This window comes from Homalodisca vitripennis, chromosome 8, assembly GCF_021130785.1.
Source record: "Homalodisca vitripennis isolate AUS2020 chromosome 8, UT_GWSS_2.1, whole genome shotgun sequence".
In the NCBI taxonomy this organism is placed as follows: Eukaryota; Metazoa; Arthropoda; class Insecta; order Hemiptera; family Cicadellidae; genus Homalodisca; species Homalodisca vitripennis.
The window spans coordinates 126,659,225-126,680,200 of NC_060214.1; the positions used below are offsets into that span (position 1 = coordinate 126,659,225).

The 20,976-nt window shown below is 36.9% G+C and overlaps 1 protein-coding gene across 1 annotated transcript in view; it reads left to right on the plus strand.

Annotated features, from left to right (window-relative positions):
* Positions 1-20,976, plus strand: part of LOC124368365 (AP-1 complex subunit gamma-1-like) — a 107,065-nt gene that overhangs the window by 72,788 nt on the left and 13,301 nt on the right. The window contains 9 exon segments of the mRNA XM_046825648.1: positions 7-225; positions 3,538-3,744; positions 4,666-4,793; positions 12,710-12,800; positions 14,961-15,104; positions 16,736-16,841; positions 18,760-18,774; positions 19,562-19,774; positions 19,924-20,736. Coding sequence (XP_046681604.1) covers positions 7-225; positions 3,538-3,744; positions 4,666-4,793; positions 12,710-12,800; positions 14,961-15,104; positions 16,736-16,841; positions 18,760-18,774; positions 19,562-19,774; positions 19,924-20,736 — 1,936 coding nt within the window.

Genomic DNA, 20,976 nt, shown 5'->3' on the forward strand with positions numbered 1-20,976 from the left:
TCGCAGGACCCTGACGTGTCCATACGGCGGCGAGCGTTGGAGCTGAGCTTCGCGCTGGTCAACACCAACAATGTGCGCACCATGATGAAGGAGTTGCTATTGTTCCTGGAGAGAGCGGACCCAGAGTTTAAGGCCCAATGTTCCTCCAACATCGTGCACGCAGCCGAGAGGTTCGCTCCCAACAAGCGGTGGCACCTTGACACTCTGTTGCGTGTGCTGGTTGCGGTTAGTATACATATTAACTTAGTTATGTTTACAACAATATTCAGATGAAGTAAAGGTTTTTAGGGATGTTTTTAACCTCACTTCAGGCTATATGTATATATATATATTAATCTTCAATAAGAATTCTTCAATTATTGTAATAAACATTTTCTATATTTCGGCTTAAGCCGTCTTCAGGAAATTACAAAAATTATATAAATAGGGCTATAAGAACAGAATAAACATAAAACATCAACACAGAAAATGAAAAATAAGAATGAATTATTGTACAATGGTGAACATATGATTTAATTTTATAAATTCACTTTGTTGACTAAGTCACCTTAAATTTAATCCACTTGGAAATTTTGATTTAGTGACGAGTTGATGGGCTTGTTCCATGGTTCTCAGACTGAGTGTACTTAAATTTTGTGATATTTTTCTAATTGGTTTCACTGAAAATGTTTCTTCAAAATTTAAATTATGTATTAAGCCATGTGCCACTACAGGTTGCTCTGTTTTTATGTTTATATGCATACCTGTGCCCAGTCATCCTTGTTCTAAGTGAATTTATCGTTGAACCAATATAATCTTTAGGGCATAACTTGCACTGAATTTGGTAAACAATATTTTTTGATTCACATGTTAAGTCTTCAAATATACTGTATGATTTTTGTGTAGAACTACTTGTAAATGTTTTTGAAGTAGAGCACATGTTGCAAAACTAAACACCTGGGTTTATTGCAAGGATGTGACCCAACTGTCATGTTTTCTTGGTCTTTGTGCTTAGGTAATTTTGGATGGACTAAAATATCTTTCAAAACTGGTGGTTTTCTAAATCTTATTTTTGGAATGTATTTGAATATGTTTTTAGTTGAAGCAGAGCTGTCCAATAAACTGTATGCTACTCGAAGTATATTGTTAATTTTATAAAGTCCTGGATGGTATTTTGTTAAAAACTTTGGATCATTATTGTCAATATATATATACAATACATATATACAATATTATGTTCTTAGTTTGGCCATCACTAAGTCCTTCCATTTGGTTATGCGAGACGCGGGAGTAGTGGTGGGGCCACAAAATAGTTCCAGGGCATACAGGTTGGTTTGTCTAATGATATTCTCTAAAAACACGGTGTCAAGAAGGAGATTGAACCAGTCAATAAGTTTATTGTCACCTGCAATGACTGGGTATTATGCAAGCCAGGTTGACCAGTGAACGGCAGGTCACGTAAACCAGCCATGTCGCTGGCCGTGCCGGCCCACTGGGGGTGGGGGACGCCGCCTTCACTGTCCCTAGAACTGTTCGAACTCGACTCTTTGTCTTCATCAGATGAAAAATTATTGTCAATAATATTATTATGAGTACATACACTTACAAGTCAACAGACACTATAATCCACTCACACAATATCGCAAAGCATACAACGAAAATGGCGAACTGGCGACGAATCGCACCAACTGACTCACCGAAACAGGTACACCTCGCTATGAGTGTTACAGCCTTCCCGGGCAACTGCTCAGCTCACACTGAGGCAATATGAAAGCAGCGGCCTTATGCCAAGCTCGCCCGCCCACCGCCCGGCGCGCCACTTTCGCATGACAAGCATTCTTGTCACTCGTAGTGAATGTATTAAACTCACTGAGGTTACAAAGTTAACACTTTGTACTCTGAGCCCGAGTATAGGTCGGGCCGCGTCGGCAGCGCCTGCTACCGGCGCCCGAGTATAGCTCGGGTCATGTTATTTAATTGTACTCAGCTCAGTCATCTTTTTTTTGGATTAAAACATTTTGATTATGTTCATTTGTTGTCCAAGTTCGTATTTGTTGGTTTTGAGATCCCTGGGTCACGTTTTAGTAATGAAATACAAATACGTATATTTACCGTCGTAATACAAGCGAGTCTAGACAGCTGATCGTAGGTGCCGCGGCTGATCGTCGGTACTGTCAGTTTGCTTTGTAGTGTTTCATGTTGTGTGTTGTTGTGAGTCTTAGTGATGTCTTACAAAGTTTTCTACAAATCTTGCCGACAAATACTGAAGCAAACGTTATTATAATGTATTATAAATGTGAATTTAACTGTTTGTAAATAATCAGAACTTTAGTTTCTTACTGAATGAAGTAAAGGCAAATTCAAGCAGTGTGAGGTTATCCGTGTGTTTTGTTTTGTATTTACACTCGCTTTGTTCTTTCTTCTCGACTTTCCGTTGATTTTCTTTTATATTCTTTACTTATTATTTTCGAGTTTAAATAATATGGGTGATGAAATCAAAAGTGATGCAATTCACGATCTTTTGTTTGACTCCGAGTCGGAAAGTGACGATGATTTTGATACACACCTGGGACCAAATATTGATTTTATGAACGATCTAAACGAAAATGTGCGAGATCCTGTATTTGATTCAGACCATTGTGCTTTAAAAATTACCACACTAAGGCGAACTACCTGAACTAACAAGCCATGTAGCAAAAACTTTTTTTGTATTTTTTACATAACATTCAATAGTATGTAATAATTTTATTTTGAAAATAAACTTTATATTTGTATACATTTAAAAAAGTATGTATCTCTATCTTTAAAAAGATATATAGTATGAGTTTATAACATAATTACTGTAATAACACAGAATTTTTTAAAAGCATCATAAAACCCCCAGGGAGCCACGCCGAAACATGTATTAAGGGCCCAGGGTACAAAGTGTTAAGGTGACGAGTCAAAGCCACTTTACTTGATTCACTGTCTCTCTATGTTATCTAGGATAAATGGTCTTCTCACTCACTGTGATCTAGTATAATATCACTAGTTGCTTATTTTATTAGATTTTTTTAAAGTTTAATGTATATATTAAATTTTTATTAAAAAAATGTAAATTTTTGTATTGGATTCACAGTTTAATTTATTATTAAACTTAACTTTAGTTCTACATGCCAGTTTAAATTTTATAATAGGAATAATTGTATTTTATTTTCGTTAGAATTAATAGGGCTGAAAGCCAGGGAACGTTACTAGTGGATAGAAAAATCAGCAGACTTACCTTGAAAACTATCTTCTAGGGTCCACTGATTGAAAGAACACATAAAAGAACACATATTTTACACATAATTAAAAAAAATTAATTGCACTGCAATCAAAAATATCTAATTATGTGTACTTTTATGTGTTCCTATTTTATTTTCATTATTTATTTTTAGAGGTAAAGTGGAAGAGAAGACTTTAAGTTCTTTAGTTAAGTACAATGATGTGAAAGTTAAGTAAATTTCACACCATCCTAATGTTGTAATTGATAAACTGTGCTAATTGTTGTTGATAAGATATGACTAATTGTGACAGGCCGGCAACTACGTGAGAGACGACGTCGTGTCCAGCACTATACAGTTGATCTCGGAGACTCAGAGTCAGCAGACTTACATGGTGCAGCAGCTGTGGCAGGCGCTGGAGCAGGACACGGCCGACAGGCAGCCTCTCACACAGGTGGCCACCTGGTGTATAGGGGAGTACGGGGACAGTCTGCTCTACACGCCGGACTCTGCAGTCAAGGTCAGTCCCACTGCACTATACTAGAACACTACGACTGAGCCAGCAATCTTATGTGAATCTCTGATAGATGTCGTTCGGGTGATAATGTTACCAGATTGGTTAAAGATTGTGCTGACAGCATGTAGTATTTTATGACAGTGTGTGCTGAGATTGACGATGTGTTCACGAATCCCAACTGATCCCAGGTATCCTCTAACTGGTGTTACCTTGGTTAGTTGTAGCCTAACCCTTATCATGGTAGGTCCCTTATACACATAACTATGCATCGAACAATCAATATTAGTCAACCGATTGTTACAGCTTGACGTTTGGTATGGATTTAATTTTACTTTTTACAGATTCCCATGATTATACAAAAACTATGATTTTTTGTACAAAATTTTTGGCAAAAACATGAATATTTTGTTTTTTTGCTCAAATTTTATTGATATAATATTTACTGCAAATATAAAACTCTATCAGGGATACTGTGGTGGATTATATAGCATCCCAAATACAGTCCAAAGCACATACTTATGAAATCAATACTTGTTATGTTTATAAAATAATCATGTGTAGTTTTGGTTTTATTGCAGGTTACAGAGGAAGAAGTTATAAAAGTGTACCAGAGACTGCTGTGGTCACCCCAGAACTCTGTTATAACAAAGCAGTATGCCTTGCTCTCACTGACCAAGCTCAGTACTCGTTTCAACTGTCAGACTGAGTGAGTCACCTCTCAGACTTGTTACCTTATTCTGTTATATTGCAGGTTACAGAGGCAGAAGTTATCAAAGTGTACCAGAGACTGCTGTGGTCACCCCAGAACTCTGTTATAACAAAGCAGTATGCCTTGCTCTCACTGACCAATCTCAGTACTCGTTTCAACTGTCAGACTGAGTGAGTCACCTCTCAGACTTGTTACCTTATTCTGTTATATTGCAGGTTACAGAGGCAGAAGTTATCAAAGTGTACCAGAGACTGCTGTGGTCACCCCAGAACTCTGTTATAACAAAGCAGTATGCCTTGCTCTCACTGACCAAGCTCAGTACTCGTTTCAACTGTCAGACTGAGTGAGTCACCTCTAAGACTTATAATACCTACTCTAGTAATAGTACCTTATTCTAGTTGTATGACCGAGGCAACTCTTAAAATTGGTTCTGTAGAAAAGAGCCCACATAATTTTGAGATTATTGATGAAGCTGTACATGTACAGTTTGTAAAAGATCCCATTTATGTGGTAGTTCAAATTCTGTACCTCAGGCAAGAAAACCTAGAGTTATACTTCAGTGATTAAAGTCAATGCATACACTTAGTCCAGTAGGCAATGAAAAATGCTCTATAATAAAAAAAAAATAGTTCCTTAAAAGTTACATTAGGGCATGGGGAGGTTTTGTTTATTGCATCTAAATTGCTTTTTTCGTAACATGTTTACATAGTACCTGTCATATGTCATATTATATATTCTTTTATTCAGCATTGTTCAAGGAACATTTTTCACATAATATAATTAAAACAAAAAAAATCCTTACTCTACCTCTTAACCCTTTGCACTCCGCGGTCCGACATATCGGACATCGTAGTTTAGGCTAAAAACTCCGCGGTCCGAAATATCGGACATCGCAGTTTAGGCCATAAACTCCGACGTCCGATATGTCGGACCGTTGATAAGTCGCGTTTACTGGCTACATAAATGATCCAAATGCACCTAATTTGCGATATACGCAATCTGGGATAGTTATAGATTATAACGATGTACGGTAGTAAACTTTGATACTCTATGTTTTTTTTTTTTTGTAATGAATAATGCAACATCACTTTCTATGACGTATCAGCTGAAGTCAGGATATCAGCTGGCTTGTGTATTGCTTTGTTCGCTGTGAGTTCGTGCTTTGTTTGCTGTGAGTTCGTGTTTCAGATAACCTCTTTTTCAGTGGATAAATCGTTTTCAATATAATTAGTGTTTTATATTGTTTATAAACAGTATAAAATAAGTGTTCAGTATGAGTGAGCTTTCGTCTGACGAGGAGGAAATGTCTCGGAAACGGGCTTCACCTGTTAGTGAAAACACGCTGATTAGGAATGTTGTTGCTAGTGGTATGGAATACATCGGCGATCTTAGTGATAGTTTAGTTTTGTTCTGTTTTATAACATTTTACTTTGCAATTTTTGCTGTGCAATACAAACAGTAATAAACGGTTTTGTGTTGAGAAAACATTTTTAGATTTTATAACTTAGCTATTTTTACACATAAGTAAAATTCCATGAAAAAAGTAAAAATGCTATTTTTTCATAATCAGTGTTATCTAAAATTTGTATTCTTTACTTTGCATTCATACAGAGCAAAAGTTGTATGATTTTTATCTTTCGTGCCAAAACATAGACAATATGCCAGTATATCACAGACATTTCACGATTTGTAGAATTTGACACCAATTGATAAAGTGCCCATAACTTTTTGGATTTTCGAGGTAAGTTCATAAAATTTTGAGTGTAGATACATAGTTAGATAAGAATTCCAAAAATAATAACAGTTTATAGGGGGTCAATGTAATTTTAGTCAGTTATAAGAGCTGAAAGTGAAATTTTATAAATATTTTTACATAAATATATATAAAAAAATTAAAAAAAAAAAAACAAGATTTTTGGATCAGCATTTTTTATGTTCTTTTATATGCAGAAAACTTATAACAAACAAAACAAAACAAAATTGTTGGCTTTATGTACTAAAATAAAAAAGTTATGATTTTTTTATGAAACCCTTACACTTTTGATCAAATGGCATTGGAGTTTTTCGCTAGTACACTTGCAATAGCCACTGGAGTTTTTGGCAGTGACACAAAATTTCACTCCGGAGTGCAAAGGGTTAATGAAAAAAGAATTTTTTATAAAAATGAAAAGTTAGTTCAAAGTTTTTGATTTGTAAAATTGTTGTTGTTAGTGATATGCAAAATCCAAAATATAAAAAAGAAAGAGCATTTAATTCTGAGTAAAAATAAAACAACACGTAGTTTATAAGGTATTTATTTCAACATGTGGTAAACGATACAAAAATCATACACTGACATTCGAAAGTGCTGCTTACCAACAAAAGTAAGAACTTCAAAGCTCACTTAGATTTGTACAATCTTGTACCTATTAGTTCATATTAATTTACTATTTTTTTTATTTTTTATTATATATTTTTTTAATTATGTTCTGATTGAATGTCTAAATTGGAATCCTCATCGTTGCTTATTTCATGTTCAACTAGTCATGTTGAATGTCACTTGAACGATCGCGAAAATTACGATCCATTACGTAAACACGCACAAAAGACTTACTATAATTGTGTCATATACACAACCATCATTACAACGAACTCAAACATACAATAAACCAGACAGAACACCATACAGCTGACGAAATAACAATAGCCGAATGAACCAGTTGGCTCATCGCTGCGCACGCAACTAGCGCGGTACGCGGAAGAATATAAACAAAAAGTTGAGAGATTATAAAACGTATATGGACGTGTAACGAAACGATAAAATTATTTATTAGTGTATTATTTACATAAATTGAACCTTCCTCTTTTGATTAGTATCAATACCGATACTCTTTGATTGTGTTTTAAGTACGTAATATTGAGAAATAAACGACATGTTAAAACGCCCGATATCGGGGGCTGCCATCTTAGGATGGGACTTAAAACGCCCAATATCGGGTGTTTGCCAGTTCCAGGGTTAATAAAATTATGACAAAATCTTCCACAAGAAATAAATATTTGTTAGGTCTAAAATAAAACACTCATGTGATATTAACCCTTTGACGTGGTACTTATAGTGTACATGCTAACCCATACGGGGGTACTTTTTTGAACAAATCTGGAACAATAACATAGATGTTTAGTACAAATGCAATATCTCTGCTAATTGTGGTTAAAAACTCATGATTTTTCACAAGAATACACATAAAGAGTTTCTTAATAAGGACATAGTGTTTATTTTATTGGAAAATTATTTTACATGCATGTTAACATATTTATTACCTGTTAAAAGTTGACTTTGGTGTGGTAGTCTTTGAAGCATGGCTCCAAACAAAGCCCTGCCTTGCAGTCTGGGCACCAGAAATAGGAATCCTTTCTTATGATTTTTCTTGCACAAACACAACACCTCTTCTGTGGTTTGTCCTTTTTTTCTGTAGGTGGGATTCTCTCCAAAAATGCCTTTCTGTAAGTCAATGACCGGGGTTCGACTGGGGGGGGGGGGGGGACTCGCCTAGCTACCGCAGCTCTATACTTCTCAAAAAGATCTTTTATAAGTTGCAACCTAACAAATAACTGTTCATTATCTGGCTTGTGGGTTTAAAAAATTATAATAGAATTCAAAACTACAACACAACATCCAACATTCAACATCCTTTAAAAAATTTAATATACCATTTTCGGCCTTTTTTCCTTTCAAGTAAATAACTATGTAACATTTGGTCTCTTTTGTCCACCCCACCCATCTGTTTGTTATAGTCAAACACTAATGCTGGCTTTCATTCTTGAATGCCTGATTTATTTGGTTTTATGACCATATCGTGTGAGTGAAATGAGAATATAAGAGACACAGGTCTTTTATCCTTCCATTTCATTTCCATGACTGGACCTGAGTGGTTAGCAATTATTTGACCCCGTTCTAAATTAGTCTTTTTTACTTCCTCTGGTACATTTTTTCTATTTAGTTTAAGTTCCACATGTGTTGTCAGTTTTTTTAGATTTAAGTACTTGGGAGAGATTTGGTGAATTATACCAGTTATCCATCCATACAGTGGTCCTTTTTCTAGAATGGGTTCTAACAGTCTCAGAACTATTGCAGTAGATTTCAATGAATTTTGTGGTATGATCGGGCATGTAGACATCATCCTTACCAGTATATACAAGGAAAGTCCATGTGAAACCTGTAGATGACTCGCACAATTCAAAAGTTTTAATTCTAAATTTTTAAGCTTTTAGCGGTATATATTGTTTGAAAGATAGTCTCCCTTTCCAAAGAGTTAGAGATTCATCAATAGCAACATTTTGGTCCAACTCCTATGATGGTTTAAATTTATTATTCAGATGATCAATAATAATTTGAATTTTCAATAACTTTTTGGATCCTTGGAGGAAATTGAATTCATTTGTATCACAAAAATTTAAATATTTAGATATAAGTTCAAGCCTCTCAAGAGGCATTGTGCTGGGGGAAATAGGGCTTTCTAGTCATGAGTTTTTGAAATAATAAGACCTTTGAGAAGGTTTCTGACAATGCCCATTAGCATAATGATACCAAAATATACATAGAGTTCATCAACAGTAATGGAGTCCAAGCCCAATCCCGAGACCTCCTACCGAACACAAAACCTATCTTTGCATTCTGCTCTGAAGCATACAAGTTATTGTAGTCAGCAATCTTTTGAACTAGCTCATGGTCAAAAAACATATTCAAAAATATTTACAATATTTTCAGTCGGAATTTTTGGACCTCCATTTCCAGTGAATGTTTCCCTTTTTCCTACATATCTCATACCATATTCATCCATACCTTCCCATAAAATTTATGTTTCTTTTTCTTTAGGCCTATTTCGCCTCTGTGTTTTATTTCTAGAGTTACTTATACCATTAGGACTATTACGGCCTAAATATGTCTCCCTTTCCTATGGTATTCCCTTGCCCTAACTCTAAGTTTCTATTATTAGGTCCAATAGGCCTACCTTGGTCAAACTCATTTTGAGTAGTCTTAACTCATGTTGTAGTAATAACTCATGTTCACTAACATTGTCATCGTCAATATCCAAAAGTTCAGGTACTTGGTTACCTGTAGGCCTAGTTGAAGAGCAGCCAAGAATGTCATCTTCACCACTTTCCTCACAATTTGGTGTTCCTTGCAACTGAGCATAATCAATATCAACACCAAAACTATCATCAGAATCATAGCCCACCCAGCGGTCAATTTCACTATCCCGTGCCGTCATTCTTACAACTGTTGTGGTGTTGATGAAATTCCATCGAAAGTAGTAAAACACTGTGCAACACAATTTAGCAGCCCCACTTGTAAGCATAATAAATAAATCATTTAATCTTGGCCAATTTCCATCTGGTTTTGAAACTCTCCAAAATTTACCCTAAACACAAAAAAAGGCTCCACAACCAAAGCAAAAAACTATCGCCCAATTTCACTGATCTCCACCTTTTCAAAGATCATAGAGAAGATTGCACTTTCGAGAATGCTGGTCCACCTTGAACACTATGACCTAATAACAAAAAAAGTCAGCACGGCTTCCTCAAAGGAAAATCTACAATCAGTGCTATCACAAGCCTTACTGAATACATCATCGACCAACTTGAAGACAATAATTATGTATCAGCAGTCCTGTTAGACTACAGTAAGGCTTTTGACTGCTTGGGGCATGAGCTGATTCTTAAGAAACTGTCCGCATGTCCGCACTGGATTCAAGGCAGAGCAAATGATTGGGTGGCTAGCTATCTCGAGGGATGCAAGCATATTGTTGAAGTAAATAAAACTGCAAATGGACAAAGCTGTACTTACAGATCCAAAACAGCTCCAGTGAATAGAGGAGTCCCACAGGGCTCAGTATTGGGTCCATTTTTGTTTGTACTTTTTACTATGATTTTTCACATTATATCAACACTGACAATGTAAAAACTATTATGTATGCAAATGTACAACCCTTTCTTATAAAAATGACTCCACACTGGGCCTGCATCCAGACATTGTCACATCAACAAACAAAAACTCTGCAGTACTGCCTGAAAAATGACCTGGCAATTAACCCAACAAAGACCACCCAAATTAATTTTAGCAGAAGACAAGATCAAGTGCCTAACGTCGAAAACATCACAATAGAAAAACAATCAAAACTACTAGGCATAGTGATTGATGGCGATCTTACCTGGACTGATCATATTAACAGTTTGAACCAAAAAGCTTGGATCTGGAATCTACGCAGTAAGAAGAATTAAGTGGATAGGAGGACTGCAAGCGGCAAAGACAACTTACCATGCTGTTTTTGAATCCCATATAAGGTATGGTATATCAGTATGGGGAGGAACATCTGCCCATAATCTTAGCAAGATCTTACTCCTCCAAAAAAAGGCAATAAGGACACTGGCAGATCTGGGACCACTTGAAAGCTGCAGAGAAGCTTTTAAGACTTTAAAACTCATGACTGTCATAGCACTGTACATCTACTCTGTAGTTGTCCAGACAGTTGAAATGGAGTTACCAAGAGCTAAGGATACTCACTCCCACAACACCCGGAGAGCAACTGACTACCTCCTTCCTGGACACCATACTACACGGTAACAGCAGGAAACCATCCTACATGGGAAGAAAAATTCTTCAACACCCTACCTCTCAACCTGAAAAAAATCTTGGAGGGAATGAGTTGAAGAAAAGCCTTCAAGACTGGCTCATGGAGAGACCCTTTTTACACCATGACACAATTTTTTGACTGTAAACAGTACATTGTAAAAGCAAGAGACCTGGATTTTAATTCATTGTAAAATTTTGACGCCATTACACTTCTTTATGCTTGATGTAAATAAAGAACTTTTGACTATTGACTATTGAATAACTAATTACACTACTAAAATCACATATTACAATCACAAACACTTCTATCAAATAACTAAACCAGCCAATGTAAAACACAAGCAAAAACGTCCCAGTAAAACGAGTCACGCCGCTTTGTTTACTCACAATGCCATTACTGCAGTAAGCTGACGACAACAGCCTGTTGAATATTGTAAATAATTAGACAAATGAGATAACGAGAAGAAAACGAACAGCAACACATGTTCTTCCACAACGTTCTCACATTATTACTTGGTCGAAATAGTTTGGAATTTGACCGTGGAACCACATGATAGACTGATCCCTTGCGTCATATGAACGTCAAAAACCACAGAGTGAGGTGCCCATGTCCATACAATGTCAAAATTACATCAAAGGGTTAAGAATAAAAGTTTTTAATAAATAACCAGAAAATCATGGGGTGTTATATTAAGGAAATTCAAAGTTACCATGGAAAAAGTGGCTTAAAATCAATCTTTTTATTCCATAAATGACTACATGGACTGTAATATTAGCACTTTAAAGGTTTCAATACAGTTGTCAGGTTGTTGTATGTGTTTGGTGTAGTTTTTAGATAATTGTATAACTTAATGTATACATTTTATTGTTTTGTAACTGTCAAAGCAGTAGTGGTAGCGAAACAAACAGAGTTCAAGTTTTATTCACTCACCAAAATAGGTCTTTAAACAAAGTTTTCCAACTCTTGCACTTGAGTGAGAAAAGCATTTTGTAAAGACCTTCGTAAGATAGATTGTGGAGGCCTAAAATATACAGTGTGAGGCCTAAAATATACAGTGTTAATCCTGTATAGAGTTTGATATGGTGAATATTACCATCTGTTTGATGGTTTGATAAGAGATGCATCCCGGTTTTTGAGTACACCAGGATGTCAGTTTAATTTTTAACAGAATTGGTAATACACCTTTTTGAGAAGAAAGTAATGGGTTTGTGACAACAAGTAAAGCCAAGAAGGAGGTGTTTGGGTCCGACAGAATGAGCTGAGGGCTGAGCGGCAGGAGAAAAGTTTGAATGTCTAATTGGCGGCAGATCAGTGGCACTGTCCTGTCGCTCACGTATGGCGTAGCCAGTGTTAAGAAAAAACACAAAACACACCATGTTTGTATTGTTGCTCTGTATGTACAGCAATACAACAAACATTAAACTTTTAAGTCACCGCTCTAACACTCACCACCCACCGCTTACCACTTGTATCACTTTGGGTTCTTTGGATATAAAACAAACTGGTGTTAACATTTAGTTTGAAATATAAAACTACCACAGACACCTTGAAAAATTAGCTCTAAGCTTTAAATAGATACATTTATCCATTAACACTGACAGAAGGATTGTGTGTTCAATTTGACACTTAGTATTTTTGTTGACAGTAAAATTCAAGAGGTGGTAGAAGCTTTTGGAAGCCATGTCCACATGGAACTACAACAGAGAGGGGTTGAGTTCACCCAACTGTTTGGCAAAGTAAGTATAAACTCGTAATATTTAACTTTAATTTTGGAAGACGTGTCCACTTGGAATTACAACAGAGAGGGGTTGAGTTCACCCAACTGTTTGGCAAAGTAAGTATAAACTCGTAATATTTAACTTTAATTTTGGAAGCCGTGTCCACTTGGAACTACAACAGAGAGGGGTTGAGTTCACCCAACTGTTTGGCAAAGTAAGTATAAACTCGTAATATTTAACTTTAATTTTGGAAGCCGTGTCCACTTGGAACTACAACAGAGAGGGGTTGAGTTCACCCAACTGTTTGGCAAAGTAAGTATAAACTCGTAATATTTAACTTTAATTTTGGAAGCCGTGTCCACTTGAAATTACAACAGAGAGGGGTTGAGTTCACCCAACTGTTTGGCAAAGTAAGTATAAACTCGTAATATTTAACTTTAATTTTGGAAGCCGTGTCCATTTGAAATTACAACAGAGAGGGGTTGAGTTCACCCAACTGTTTGGCAAAGTAAGTATAAACTCGTAATATTTAACTTTAATTTTGGAAGCCGTGTCCACTTGGAATTACAACAGAGAGGGTTTGAGTTCACCCAACCGTTTGGCAAAGTACTGCAAGTATAAACTCACATTTTTTAACCACATTTTTTAATATATAAAAGCCCACACTTTTATCTATATTTTACATATCTAAAAACAACCTTTTTATGTACTGTTTTTGTAGAAGATTGCTGCCTGAATTAATAGTGAATGAATACAAACTGTTTTGACACAATTTGTGGGTAATAATTTGTTGTAAGCAAAATGCTGTGATGAGATCTTGTGTTCGTTTGCCGCATCTGGATGGACAGTACTATACAGCAAAACAAGTTTCTCAATAAAAATGTCATAGAGAACACTTCTTGAAACTTGAAGAAATTTTTCTGATAAAGAAAAAATTGTTAACTGTTTGTTCATTTTCACTTTATTATTCACTTTCTGCATCCAATCGTTGGTTATCATTAAGGATCGTCTACTCCTTTTCTCATCATGAAGATTTATTTTAGACATCTTTTAAAGCTCTTACCCATTTGAATGCTATTCCAACACTCATAATGTTTTGGCCTTACACTTCACTGTTCTGACAGTGAATTTGAACTGCTTTCATGCCTTTAGCCCCAAGAAAACAAATAACAGTACGTACTTCACAGTCTGTGGGATTCTCAATTGATGTGGGCATTACATATCTATTAACAGATATAAAAAACAATCGAATTTTGCCATAATTGTATCTGTGGCAAATGCAGGACACTGACCACAGTGGCGGAATTTCAAAATGGTACTAACTTAACCATTGAATGTTCCAATAATCAGGGAAGACATACAAGCTATCCTGTAGAGGCCTCAATACATTTTTCTCAATGGGTTAAAAAACATGCCTTGTACTATAATTATCTTCAGTCAGATATTAATATTTGAAAATGTGTTTAGTTTTAAATAAAGTTTTGAATAGTAATGTAGTAAGTTTTATAACTGAACATACTTTAGTTTACCCATCCATTTTTGTTTTCCTGCATTAAAAACAGGTCGGGTGAAAGACGTTGTGTCTAAATAATGAGAAAGAGAGAGAAATGATAAAAAAAATAGGAATAGAATAAGGTGAGCAGTCTGTGATGTTGGATCTGAGTTAGAGGTAACGCAGGTTCATATCCTACCTGTGACTGTGATCAGTAGCATTGATCCTGTACTGTATGGACTCTCCCCCTTATTCTGTGTTAGAAGATCCTAGCACAGTCCAGTGGCTCCTGAGGACGGACAGAATAAGTATCTCCTAAACAAAAAAATATAAAAAAAAGAATGGCTCTCGTCACAGACTATTCAAGGCAGTAGTTCTACAGCTGCAATAGTTTGATGCCAGATGGTGAATTACAGAATTACACTGGAGACTATTGTTGTATTGCAAATGTTGGGATTAAAGTTGGTACTTAAATTATCAATAGGAACTAGTCTAGAGTCGACAGTAGTTTTGACCAGATGCCTCAATGCTTGTTTGATGTTAGGGGGTTTCTTTCAATCTGTATTTACCAGGATCAGAGTTATTGACTGTAAGAATAAACACTAAAATCTCTGGTCTGTTCCACAACAGACATGCTGTTAGCTGAGAAGCCTTGATTTGATAATTTATATATATTGTGTGTGCAGTACAATCACCTGCGTCGGCCACTGCTGGAGCGGATGCCTGCCATGGAGGTGTCCCGGACTCACACCTCCGAGACCAACGGGGAGATGGAGGGGGAGGTGCTGCCGGACACCACTCAGCCTCCTGACACGCAGGCGCAGGACTCGGTGAGACAATTGTCACAACTTAGTGTGTACTACATCTTACTTAAAGAACTACAATTTCTGAGCAATTGCATATCTGCCAGGAATTGTTATGTCATAATAACAATTTATATATTCTATTTCTGATAGTAATAATTAATTAGCTTTATAAATGAGTTGTTTTTGTAACAAAAATATCTAGCATATAGATCCATATATTAACCCTTCCCACGCGGCAAACGGATATATCCGTTAGGCCTGATTTTGACCGAAACGTGGTAAACGGATATATCCTTCAAAGTCTATTTTGTGTTATTTAATAAATTGTAGTTGCCGTGGAATCCGCTAGAGTTCAAAGGAGTGTTGAATACTTGTTCCAAAAAGCAGATGATACAGTTTGAACCTCATTGGCGCGTCGCAGAGGTGGGAGGGCGTGGCTTTGTCCCTCTGGGCGTGATTTAGCCTCAGTCTGCGGCGAACCATTACGCGGTAAATGGATATATCCCGGCACAGCATATTTTAGTGTTTAACGCTGTTTTGCCATATTTCCTTATTTACTGTTCGTGTTCCTGTTGTATTTAGTATTATTTATTTAGCATTAGTTTTTTGTAAAAAAATTAATTTTACCTTATTGAAAATATTTTTAGAAACTCAAGTAAAGAGGTTGTTTTTTCAATTTTGTGTAAAATTTGTTAAAAAATATAGGGGTCTGATTATTTTATGATACTGTATTATTTTTTATTCCTAATAGCCACCACTAACTAAAAAAAAATTAGAGTTGGTAAAATGTAAAGAAAATTTTAAAGTTAATTACGCGTTATGAGTCAAAATTGAAAGATAAATTCCGCGTGGGAAGGGTTAAGCCATTATAATGGGTGTCTTAAAAGTCCCGCCCCTCCCCCTCTATTAACTTTCTTATGAATACAGATGGAGTAATTTACTTTGGGGAATGTTTATATGACCAACTGAGGTATTTCGATGTTTTAAAATTTTAGACTCCTCCCTCCCCCCAAAATGGGATAAGTCAAAATGTTTAAATAGAAACCCCTAGCAAGTGACACCTCATTCTAAATGTATTGTAAAAAAAGAACAATGGCGCAGGTATAGTAACTAGAGGTCTCTAATGTTACTTTATCAACTTTGGTGGCCAATTAAAGTTTGAACTTTTCTATAAAACCCATACAGTTTAAAGTCATTGTAAGGCAGACACTCACTAGTTATTTTGAGAACTCAGAACACAAAATCATAAAAATGTTATTACAAGAATCAGCAATCATGATAAACATAGCATTTATTAGGTTTTGTTTTGTTTGACCAAAGCCCATTTAATTAGGAAGTCCTGGGAATACCAACAGCTGGTTTTGCCATATCATCTCTTATTTGTAACCAGTTAGTATGTGAGACACATTCGGTCCACTTTGACACAGTAACTGGTTTATAGACATCCCTCAAAGTAAATAACTCCATCTCTATTCATAAGAAAGTTAATAGGAGGGAGGGGGGAGTGGAGGATGGGGTGGGTCTTTTAAGACATCCGGTAGACTAACTTTGCATGAATTAATAATTTATTCAATAATGTTTCAAATGTTGGCAAACAAATAATGGATAATTACTTATAAGGGGGCTGTATAAACACATTTGCTCCTGTGTTGTAGAACGCTCTGTTGGTGTTGCTCGGTGGAGACACCGGTGAGGGTGACATCGTGAGACCTGTGGAGACCAGCAAGTCTACAGACAACCAGGACCTCTTGGATCTACTGGGTAAATAGTAGAGCAGAGATCATTAACCAGGAACCTTGATTATTTTCCAACAAAGACCTAAAAAACAAGTTTCACGTTGTTTTACATCTCTTACAATAGCTAAGAAATGTTCTGGTAACCATACAGTAACAAGTGAATGTTAACAGTCATAATTTCTAAATCATACAACCAAGTTCGTTTTTTTTTTATAGTGCCAAATATTTTGCTTTTTTCAATTAGTTTTTATATACCAACATTTATATAGAAAGATTTGTGTAATTAATTAAGTCCCTTAAAAAGTTTGGCTCCAGAGAGCATTCTAAACCTCATTTCAGACTTTTCCAAACTGTATACATCTTTATATATTATATATATTTTTTTCCTACACAAAATTCAAGAACACAACACTTGTAGTCAAAAAAAAAATGGTGTTGAAATTAGACTCTTTCGTTTAAGCAAAACTATAATAAGTCATATTGTAGTGTCTTTAAGAGTTTATAACTCTTTGGAGCAAAATATCTGCTCATATCCTTTTGATATTTAAAAAAAATAAGTTATATTCCTGGTTGTTGCAGCCATTTTATAGTTTAAATGAATTCTTCAACTCCAAAAATATGGATTTTCAATCACTAATCAGTTGTTGATAAACTTTTGTGTCTATATTCATTTTGGTTCTTTTTATGTACTTAATGACTTACTTGGCTGTATCAATAAGCTGTACAACGTGACACTGTCAATAATGTTTGTGGCAAATAAATAAGATTATTATTGTTCTATTTTATTGTTTGCATTTATCGTTGTTTTACATAGTTTGTGGATGTGATATTCATGGTCTGTAAGTAATTAGGGAGGCGGCTCCTACTCCTAACCTTACCCTCCACAATATCCTGACACTCCACAATATCCTGACACTCCAGAAGCGATGAGTGATGGTGTTGTGTGTGAATCACTCACAACCAACACTGACATTTTTGTTTTTGGTTATTGATACGATTTGTGTAAACTCCGACTGCATTGTGAGGGTGGTTTATCTTAGTGGAAAATTGTGTTTTTACAACACCAGCATCCATCACTATACTTTTGTAGTTAGCCCTACACAAGTTTGGTAAGCAGTACAATGTCAGTATTTTGTTAAATATTTGAATGCCTCTGGGTTTTATACATCTTTATTACATCCAAAACTTTAACCCATTGCGGGTCACTGACGAGCTGGGCTCGTCACGCGGCGGCCGGGCCTAACGGCACGATGCCGAGCTCAGCTCGCAAAAGCGGTCTGCTTTTAAATTTCCCTCCAAATAGTTCTTTTAATGTCTGATAGATCGGGCGATCGTCTTCACTTGTCAACTAAGAGTATTTAACAACGGTCTACGTTTAGAGTTTTCAAAACTTTGTATAAATATCCTACAGATCGCAGTTGTATGTCGAAGTTGAAAAATTAATCATATGAGTTTACTCTCTGCTTTTTAACGCTTCTGATCGGGTGTTTTCCTAAGTTGTTATTATAATACTTTTGAGGTTAGTGACAACAAATAATCGACGCAGACGTACATGTTGGCGGGTTTAGTCTAGACAATGGCACGGATGTTATAATAGCTTCGCCCGAGCCGCTTTATTTAGACTGTGATTCAGACATCATCCCTGCCATCCCGGAACCTTGCTCGCGTGTTATCGTTCCTACATCACGGATACCCCAGCAGGTCCTTGTTTCATCTGAACGAATACCTTCACAGCTGAATTTTCTAGTATACAATAGCGAGCGATACAATGTGGCGCACCATTGCTGTTCGTGCGGCCGCTGACCGTAAATTAATTCGTGCCCGCGCGCCAAGACAATACGATCCGCAATGGGTTAAAAAAGGGTTAACTTATCAGGCTGGGTAAGTCATAGTTGTACTATTTGATGGATTAACAAGGTATAGAAGTGTTTGTTTGCTGGCAGGAGGTCTGGACATCGGTACCCACGATTCCTTCAACTAACAGCAACAGCAACGGCCTACCTAACAACAACAACAACAACATACTCCTGGACTCTACCCTACTGGACACCACACCGTCCACAGGTAACTGTCCAGTCATATACAGGGTGTAACAAAACTCTCTACACAAACTTACTGTATCATACTGTATCATAGACCAAGAGCAGCTAAAAACTATGTGCAACCAATTCTTTTCATCTGTTACTTTTTGCTTACTATCTGTCTGTATGTTTTTTTAATTTTAATTTTTTATTAAACATTAAATATAGAAAACTAAAATTTGGCTCCATTGTGTTTCCTGCAGACTCAAATCAAGAGAAAAATTAATATTATGTTTTATCAGGTTTCAAGATGGCGGCCGGTTGAAACTTTTAAAGCTTAATACTGTACAAACTAAAAAGATTTTGAAATTTGTTTAAGAATAATAAAAGTTGCTCAGTCTAATTAAAAACATTTAGACACATAAAACTGAAAAATCGATTTGCAATGAATGTAGATATAACTTTTTAACAGTTAAAATGCATTATTAACGATGCCATAAACATGTAGGCCTAAATTATGAAAAATTTGCTGTGCATTACAACAATTAAAAGCTTACATCTATAATATTTCTTGACTGATTCTTATGTTTTATGTGTCAACATTTTTTTTTAATTAGATTGAGCAGAAATTCTTTATACACGTTCATAATCTTTTTAGTTTTTTCGGTATTAAGCTTTAAAAACTGTAGTTGATCGAACTCTATATTTCATCCTGTTGTTGCAGTGTCTGAGCTGGTAGCTTATGAGAAGAACGGTCTGCGGTTACTGTTTACTCTGGAGAGGCTAGGGGAGACCCCCTCCACGACTGTGATCCATTGTACTCTATTTCATCCTGTTGTTGCAGTGTCTGAGCTGGTAGCTTATGAGAAGAACGGCCTGCGGTTACTGTTTACTCTGGAGAGGCTAGGGGAGACCCCCACCACGACTGTGATCCATTGTACTCTATTTCATCCTGTTGTTGCAGTGTCTGAGCTGGTAGCTTATGAGAAGAACGGCCTGCGGTTACTGTTTACTCTGGAGAGGCTAGGGGAGACCCCCTCCACGACTGTGATCCATTGTACTCTCTATTTCATCCTGTTGTTGCAGTGTCTGAGCTGGTAGCTTATGAGAAGAACGGCCTGCGGTTACTGTTTACTCTGGAGAGGCTAGGGGAGACCCCCACCACGACTGTGATCCATTGTACTCTATTTCATCCTGTTGTTGCAGTGTCTGAGCTGGTAGCTTATGAGAAGAACGGCCTGCGGTTACTGTTTACTCTGGAGAGGCTAGGGGAGACCCCCTCCACGACTGTGATCCATTGTACTCTATTTCATCCTGTTGTTGCAGTGTCTGAGCTGGTAGCTTATGAGAAGAACGGCCTGCGGTTACTGTTTACTCTGGAGAGGCTAGGAGAGACCCCCACCACGACTGTGATCCATTGTACTCTATTTCATCCTGTTGTTGCAGTGTCTGAGCTGGTAGCTTATGAGAAGAACGGCCTGCGGTTACTGTTTACTCTGGAGAGGCTAGGGGAGACCCCCTCCACGACTGTGATCCATTGTACTCTATTTCATCCTGTTGTTGCAGTGTCTGAGCTGGTAGCTTATGAGAAGAACGGCCTGCGGTTACTGTTTAATCTGGAGAGGCTAGGGGAGACCCCCACCACGACTGTGATCCATTGTACTCTATTTCATCCTGTTGTTGCAGTGTCTGAGCTGGTAGCTTATGAGAAGAACGGCCTGCGGTTACTGTTTACTCTGGAGAGGCTAGGGGAGACCCCCTCCACGACTGTGATCCATTGTACTCTATTTCATCCTGTTGTTGCAGTGTCTGAGCTGGTAGCTTATGAGAAGAACGGCCTGCGGTTACTGTTTACTCTGGAGAGGCTAGGGGAGACCCCCTCCACGACTGTGATCCATTGTACTCTCTATTTCATCCTGTTGTTGCAGTGTCTGAGCTGGTAGCTTATGAGAAGAACGGCCTGCGGTTACTGTTTACTCTGGAGAGGCTAGGGGAGACCCCCTCCACGACTGTGATCCATTGAAATCTATATTTCATCCTGTTGTTGCAGTGTCTGAGCTGGTAGCTTATGAGAAGAACGGCCTGCGGTTACTGTTTACTCTGGAGAGGCTAGGGGAGACCCCCCTCCACGACTGTGAT